General features: G+C 36.0%; 1 protein-coding gene across 1 annotated transcript; it reads right to left on the bottom strand.

Moving 5' to 3' along the window:
- Positions 1 to 4318: 4318 nt before the first annotated feature.
- Positions 4319 to 5893, bottom strand: LOC146581497 (signal-regulatory protein beta-2-like). The gene is made up of 6 exons (XM_085283363.1): positions 5851 to 5893; positions 5385 to 5705; positions 4937 to 5296; positions 4695 to 4823; positions 4569 to 4609; positions 4319 to 4462 (listed from the first exon to the last, which is right to left on the bottom strand). The coding sequence occupies exons 1-6, from the start codon at positions 5891 to 5893 to the stop codon at positions 4319 to 4321; spliced, it is 1038 nt and encodes a 345-aa protein (XP_085139489.1).
- Positions 5894 to 8398: the final 2505 nt, after the last annotated feature.

Genomic DNA, 8398 nt, shown 5'->3' on the forward strand with positions numbered 1-8398 from the left:
TATTTTATTTTTAATAAATTAGCAAAAATTTCAAGAAAACTTTTTTTTTCCATTTTGTCATTATGGGGTGTTGTGTTCAGAATTTTAAGGTGAAAAATGAATTTAATTCATTTTGGAATGAGACCTAACCCTAACATAACAAGTAAAGTGTTTTATTGTCAACCCATCAAGTATACAGTGGGACAAAATATCGTCCTCAAAGGTGAAAACTGTAAAAAAAAAAGAGGAAAAAAATCAAATATACATATATACAGAAATAAGATAAACTAAGAATAATCACAACAGTATTGTACTTGCATAGAAATAGAGTAAGAATAAAAAGGAATGAGAATGGAAATAAATAAATACAGCTCACACAGCACATACAGGGAGCAGAGTGTAGTCATTAGCACTGTCGCCTCACAGGAACAAATTGTGCTGAATTTGCATGTTGTCCCCATGTTTGCGTGCCTGCTCTCCGGGTACTCCAGCTTCCTCCCACAGTCCAAAGACATGCAGTTAGTGGGGAGAAGTTAACTGATATTTCTAAATTGAATAGGTGTGAATCTGAGTGTGAATGGTTTTCTGTCTCTTTTAGAGATGGGCCAGAGTCCCTTCCAGGCCCTATGACAGTATCAGAAATAAAGAGGACGAGACATGTGACTACAGTCTTTCCAAATCATCTAATGCTAAAACCATACTACTGTGCTTTGCTCACATATGGAGAAATCCTGTTTGGTGAAAAAAACTGAAGTCGGAATAATATATTTTTAAATTCATATTTTAGTCTTTGTTTATCTGTACTGATTACTGCTGTATTGATTTCAGTGAATAGAGGTCTTCACATGTTAGGTTCAGGCTTTCAAAGGTTATATGAGTTAGATCAGCTTAATGTGTTCACAGCCCGAAGTGTCACAGTGGTTGGAAACTTACATACTACTTCTTCACTTTACAGACTACAGTTTTTTGGTTATTTCATATGCGCCTTTCTGCTTCCTCTGTCAGCTTTGGTCTGTTTTTTCCTCTGTGCTTTTCTTTGCTTGTGTTTTCTCCTCATTTCCTGTGGTGTCACGTAGAGGCACCTGCATTTCAGCTGCTCATGTTGTCTTGCACAGCTTAGATGGAGGTTGTTGTTGCTGTTCTTGTCACAGATAATGGGTGGTTGATTATGGTTATCAACTTTCTCTGCTAACTCAGAGCTTCTGCTTCAAGCTCTGTCACATCATTTCATTCTTGTTATTTATAAAAGAGATTTAGTAATATTAGAATCAAACATAAAAATGATTTTTCATTTCTGCATCACCAACTGAATGTGACACATACAGTTTGTGCTGCTGTACAGCTGGGCTTCGGTCGATAGTGTTAGTAAGGTACAGCTTAATAACTTATAAAATTCATATTCTTTTAGTATGTAATCTTTCTGGCTCTCAAAGATTACTGAATATAAATTAAAATAAACAAATTAATAAATAATATTAAAAAATGATATAATTATTGATCATGTATGGATTTTGATGAGTCACCATGGCCATATAACCATGTAATAGGAGAGCCACCTTTGTGACACTGAAAACTGTGACTTCAAGCTCAAAGTATTTTGTAACATAACTCATTAATCTTTATTCAGATTATGTCCCTCTGTTGTGTAATGAACAAAGTGTAGTTGAGGTTGATTAGAGAAAATGTTCTCAGCAGTCTTTCATCATAAACTGTAGTGTGAGAGAGATTTTTTTTAATTGTTACTAAAGTGGTGCAAATTCAAATTTAAATAGATGCAAAAAGTTATGTCTGACCTAAACCTAAACTGGCTGGACACTGAAAACCATTATTTTGAATCAAAGTTGAAAAAAGCTGCTCAGTCTGTAATTAAATGTGTCCTCTTCCATTCAGCATGGAAATAAAAGAATGAGAAACTTTGAAGAGAATTTTAATTAACAGAGAAGTAAACATGATCAGTAGGTAGTCTCGCTGAAACTCCAGGCAACTAACTGAACATCACAGGAAGCACAATCGGCCAACAGGCGGCGTTGCCAGCACCACTAATGATCAGCAATCTTTCACAATAAAAGCATTCAGAACACTGATGTGATGGAGGATCAATATGTTAAGCCAAACGGTGGTTTGTTCACCTTTTTAATCAACAGACAAGGAAAACTGTCGATTTTACAGGTGTCGTATAACGTTAAAGAGGGAAGGGTCAAGTTTGGTGTTAGGTTTGTAGCATAAACCTATTCGCTGGAACGTTAAGACAATATAATTACACTGCTAAGCAAGACACAAATAGACAAAGTTCTTCATGTTACTCGTGCACGGGAGAGAACCAGACAACCGCTTGACTCCAGTTGGTCTCGTCCGTTCTTCCATACACTGTCCTTTTATTGAGGTTACATGAATATGCATAAGTTCATTAACATATGACGTCTACATACAAACAAGGAGTACCTTGCCTGTGTGTGTGTGTGTGTGTGTGTGTGTGTGTGTGTGTGTGTGTGTGTGTGTGTGTGGGGACTGCTGATCAAAGGGTCAAACATCCTTGGTCAGGAAGAGGGTAGCCTCCCCCTCACCCTAGATGGTTCATCCTAGATAACACGGTGAGGAAGTCCTGCAGTTCATCTAAACAAAGAGCACTTAGACTAGAACAGACGCAACTACGTTAATCCTACCATAAAATAATAAGACACGGTATGACCTCTCATGCTCCCAAAGTGCTGTCTAATACACACAAAGTTTGCAGACTATCAAGGATCAAAACCTCTACCAATCTACAACTAATTACAAAACTCTAAGCATATATAAGTAAATATTTCTAAGCATAAATGACAATCAACAATACAAATCTAACATTTGGTCAACACATTTTAGCATAAAAACGCATGATATTCTCTCATCATGCAAGGATATGCAGTGTAACACAATCAAATTTGCTTCCAACAATTTTTATCCATCCATCTTCTTCTACTTATCCGGGTCCGGGCCGCTGGGGCAGCGGCCTAAACAGAGACGCCCAAACCTTCCTCTCCTCAGCCACGTCCTCTGTCTTGTCCAGGGGAGCACCAAGGTGTTCCCAGACCAGTCGAGAGGTATAATCTCTCCAGCTTGAACATAAACACTGATTTCAGTACATAAAGAATTTATTCATCACAGACTTCATGATGAAATTCTGTAATTTTTAGGCATAGTTTTATATTTTTATAGTCTCTATGCAGGTATTTTAATGTTGTTGTTGTTTTTTTAACCTTGAAAGGATAAATATATTTAAATACCTTTTCTACATAATATTCAGAGTAAATACAAGGTTTTCACAGATGTTTTCTTTAGGCTGCTCTTGGTTCTAACACAACACAGAACGCTATGTGTACAAACTTCAAAAACGTTTCTGCAGACACTATCAGACTATCTGCTACACTATCAGAGACAGTCTAAAACATGTGCTGGTCTGAGATGAAATTATCCTTCAGTCAAATCTGTGGGGAGTTTACTGGGTAAACATTTTCAATGTGAGTAGATATCAACCTGAAAATGGTATATTACTTAAATTAATACTTTAAAACAACCTTGCACTATTTTGCTGAAATGTTAAGGAAAACACTTGGTAATGGGAAATGTGAGGAAAGAAAGGAATATTTAACATGATTACTTAATTTGTTTGGAGGAGTTTTTCTTTTACTTGGGCTTCATTAAAGGCAGCACATAATAATAATAATAATAATAATAATAATAATAATAATAATAATAATAATAATAATAATAATAATAATAATAATAATAACATGGTGGCACGGTGGTTAGCACTGTTGCCGCACAGCAAGAAGGTCCTGAGTTCAATTCCACCATCAGGCCGGGGTCTTTCTGTGTGGAGTTTGCATGTTCTCCCCGTGTTTGCGTGGGTTCTCTCCGGGTACTCCGGCTTCCTCCCACCGTCCAAAGACATGCAGCTTGTGGGGATAGGTTAATTGGATAATCCAAATTGCCACTAGGTGTGAATGTGCGAGTGAATGTGAGTGCGAATGGTTGTCTGTCCCTGTGTGTTAGCCCTGCGACAGACTGGCGACCTGTCCAGGGTGTACCCCGCCTCTCGCCCTATGACAGCTGGGATAGGCTCCAGCGCCCCCCGCGACCCTGAAAAGGATAAGCGGAAGCGAATGGATGGATAGATGGATAATAACAATAACAATAATGTAAATAAGACAGAAAAAAGCAACAGACATACACATTAGATGTGTGTGCAAATGTATATGTACAGAACTACAACAGAACTTTAACACATAAAAGCGTATTATCTATAAGATGAAAAAATCCTGTAATGTAGATGTTTCATACCAAGCAACAGTAAGTAGCTCTAATCCAGCCCAAAAGCCTTGACAGCTGTGTAGATCTGCTGCTCCTCTGCTGCATTCACAACCTTTGTTGTGCAAATATAAATTTTCATCACAGCAAAGATAACAGCAGAAAACATCTGTGTGTCCTTAATCCAGGAAATGTCCTAAATAAAAATATTATAAAATTGGAAAATATTAGAAAATATCAAAACTTTTAACCTTTAATTTGTTTAAGTTCATATTTATCAGAATAATGTTAACATTAAGTACCTGTTGTGTTTTCTGATCATTAACCGGAGCTTGTTGATAGTCTAGAAATATAACATTTAATTAAGAATTAAATGTCTAATAATTATTTATTTTTGTTTATAGCAAATGGTGAGTAACTTCAATTACCTTTGTGATGATCACTGTTGTTTTTCTTGGTTATGTAAATGAGGACAGCAATAACAAGGAGACTTATACACACGACAGCACTGAGCAGAAAAACAACTGCACTGGCTGTCTGTGACAACACACTGCTTTCTGGAACAATAATAAAAGTAGTGAGAAAATAAAGTTAGGATTGGCAAAAAGTAAGAGATATCACATCCTGATGAGAAATATTATATGCATTAATTTCAGAATCATTGGGGTACCTTGCATATTCAGTGTAGTTCCGTTTCCCAATAATATCTCCCCACATGTGGCCACAGCACAGTAGTAAGTCCCAGCATCAGAGGAGCTGACGTTCTTAGAAAGCTGATAAAAACATCTTTTCTGATGGTCAGATCTTTTCTCACATTGATCAGTTCTATTTCCATCAGTGTAAATTATGTTTGGATGAGATTTATTAGATCCAGCTCTGAACCAGAAAACATTATTCACTCCTGGACACGTCTTGTTGTCAGAATCAGAGAGAACTGAACACTGAAGAGTTGCTGTGTCTCCTGGACGCAGTGGATTTGATTCTGTCGGCTGCTGTACAACAATATAGTTTGATGTCCTTTCAGTGTTTCCTGCATAATATAAAATGTATTACAATGACATTCTTCAAAAAATACTCTGAAAGATTAAAAAGTCTGTAAAAGTTGGTCTGTTTATTACCTTTAACTAACAAATATGTCCCACTCCATTCAAGATTATACCATGCTGTGGTTCCACAATGATAAATTCCCTCATCCTCTTTGATTGTCTCCAGAATAGTCAGTTTGCTAAAATTGTTTGCGTTCTTTGCAGAAAATCTTGATTTCAAAAACGGAGAAGCATACACAGGTTCTGTATCTCGATATAGTGTCACAATTAATTTAAGTGTATCCCCAACACTCTGCCTGTACCAGTATACTTTACTGCTGATGTATTTGGGTATATCACACTTTAAGGTTGCTGGTTCACCAAGCTGAACCATTTTCACTGGAACCAGAGAATCTGAGTTAAAACACAACAGCATTTCGTATTAGGTTAAAATGTTTTCAAAATATTATTATAAAAATATTATCGATAAATGCTCACAGATGTATTTGACAAAAATAATCCAGTTTCAGATTTATGGACAGAATAAATTTGTACTTACCTCCTTGATGAAGAAGAAGCAACATCACCCATAACACCACCATCTTGACACTGCTCCTTCTCGGGGGTTTTCAGCAAGTTAAGTTGGTGAACTGAGCGTGTTGGGTTAGATCATGAAAGGAATTTGATTGGTTAACACAGAAGACACTCAAAAGTACACTCCCTGTGTACACTCCCTAACCTCATCTGTTTCTAAAGCATATTATCTTTTTATTCTCTTTGTTCACTTTTCACTTTTGATTGTCTATGTCTGGTTTAGTATTGCAAGAAATGCATCAAATACCTCAAGCTCTGCACTTTAGAGGAATGTTGAGTTTAGGGGCATTTTGTTCTTTAGCAGTAAGGCCAGTGTTGGGTGTAATGCGTTACTGTAATTAAATCACTTTTCCACTGAAAAAGTAGAGTAGCTAATTACTGTTCATTTTAGGTATTTTAATCACAGCTACTTACAATGTACTTGTGTTACATTGTAAAATAATTAAACTCGATGAATATCATTATTTAATTTCAATAGTTTATCTTCTAAACGTAGAAGTAAACTCTGCTGCTTTAACATCGCTGTAGTGCAGCTGCACGTCATTTCGCGCCAGTTTGCTACATAGTCGTATTCTAAAGCAGAAGATGTCGGACTCGGCTGAAGCGAGTGGCTGTTTTTTGAAATGGACATATTCTCTTCACTTTTCTGAAACAAGCAGACAAGAATGTTACAGTAATATGTAAGCTATGTCCTGGGGAGAAAAAACGATCGGCTGCTGTTAATAGTACGAGTAATCTACTGAAGCGCCTGACACGAGAGCATAGACGAACACTTCTGAGTGATCCTTGTTCAGGCAAAACTTGATTTTACTTCAGCAGCACAGAAAGCGTCTGAAGGTGAGCTTAAAAAATGATTGCAGCCTATATTGTGGAAGAGATGCTACCGCTGCGTACTGTAGAGTCTCCGTCTTTAAAAAAATTTATTCATTATTTAAAGAGTTTAATTTCTATTGTTTGCCCACTCAAGGTTTATAGGGATTTTAAAAAGTATTTAGTTAAATTACTTATTGAGTAATTAAGTTACTTTTCTGACACAGTAATTAGATAAGATTTTTAAATACAATATGTACTAAGTAATTAGTAACTTGAAGCACAGGTTGAACCCATGTTGCATGATTTTGCTTCTTCAAAAACCAGAACTAATGTGTAATTTGTGATGCAAATTACATAGGAAACCATCCAGCAGCAGATTGTCCACTAAAAACAACCCACATCAACCCCATGGTAGAGCTAGAAGAAAACCAAGAATAATGGCAAGTAAAAGATTTTAGCTATGATTGTTTTATTTTGTTCATGAAATGTCTAACCACAAATCTTAAAATGAGAAATAATTTGTGTCATTATGATGATAATCATGAAATTAAGGACAGGATTTCATAACACGCGGCACCAGTGCAAAACTGGGTAAAAAAAGATACAATCAGTATTTGCACAGTGTCAAGACTCCGTGTGGAAACTTTCTTTTTCAAAGTTCCACAGCAGTTGACGGAATCAACTATTTGGGATTTCCTAACCTGGACGTGTGAGCATGCATCAAGACATTTAGCAATGCATGTACAGTACCGTGCAAAAGTCTTGAGCAGCAGTTCCTGTCTTTATATTTCTCTGGGAAATATAGTACATAAAGCAAAAACAGTTTGGACAATTCTGTTGAGCTTGAATGTGAATATTTGATATATTCAACTTTATTCTTATATTGGTTTTCTTCTTCTTTCTTGTATATTGCTTTCTTTACTTTCACAACTTTGTGGTTTTGCTACCTAATTTCATTGTGCAGGCAACTGTACATGACAATAAATCATCCATATCTGACAGCCATTTTCTGCAATCATTTAATTTCCTCCAAATCGTCTCCTAATATGGATGAATGCTGGCTGTAACCTCAAGGAAGAAACTGGGAAGTGTTTTTAAAATGTGGAGTTAAATTTGTTAGAAAATGCATTAAAAACGAGTGCAATAAAAATGGCCCACATGGAGAGAAATGGCTGGTGGTTTATTGATTTCACACTGATGTCAAGTAGGCTTCTACAACGTTTCTTTGCCATTGCCATGAAAGATGACATGAGGTAACTGCTCCATTAAAAAACAGGCAGCAACAAACATCTAGACAAAAACCTTTAATGGACTCAATTTTAGTAGCTGACCTTAGAGCAAATAAACAGTAAAAAGTTAAAAAACACTTGCTTCAAAACCTCTGTATTTCCTTTTTATTCAGTCAAAATCTCTTCTTTTATTAGTTACATTTAACTTATATTTCAGTATAGTATATTTAATAGTTTAAAATAATAGTTGTATTGATTTTTTAAATAATACTTGTACAACGTAGAAATATTTAAGTAAAATTACCAATAAGTCACCAGCAGATGGCAACAGAGCATTTGTCACAACTTAGTCAACATGTTGGGCCTGCAGTGACTTCAGCTCAGTCGTCCTTTAAGACAGCAGCAAATAAGAGCAGTCATCATTACTGTTATACACTCATTTTACTCAATAATGAGAGCTAATGTAACAAC

This window comes from Mchenga conophoros, linkage group LG2 (assembly GCF_057382185.1).
Source record: "Mchenga conophoros isolate Kocher_MC1m ecotype Shallow Benthic linkage group LG2, M_conophoros_male_GT1.1, whole genome shotgun sequence".
Lineage (NCBI taxonomy): Eukaryota > Metazoa > Chordata > Actinopteri > Cichliformes > Cichlidae > Mchenga > Mchenga conophoros.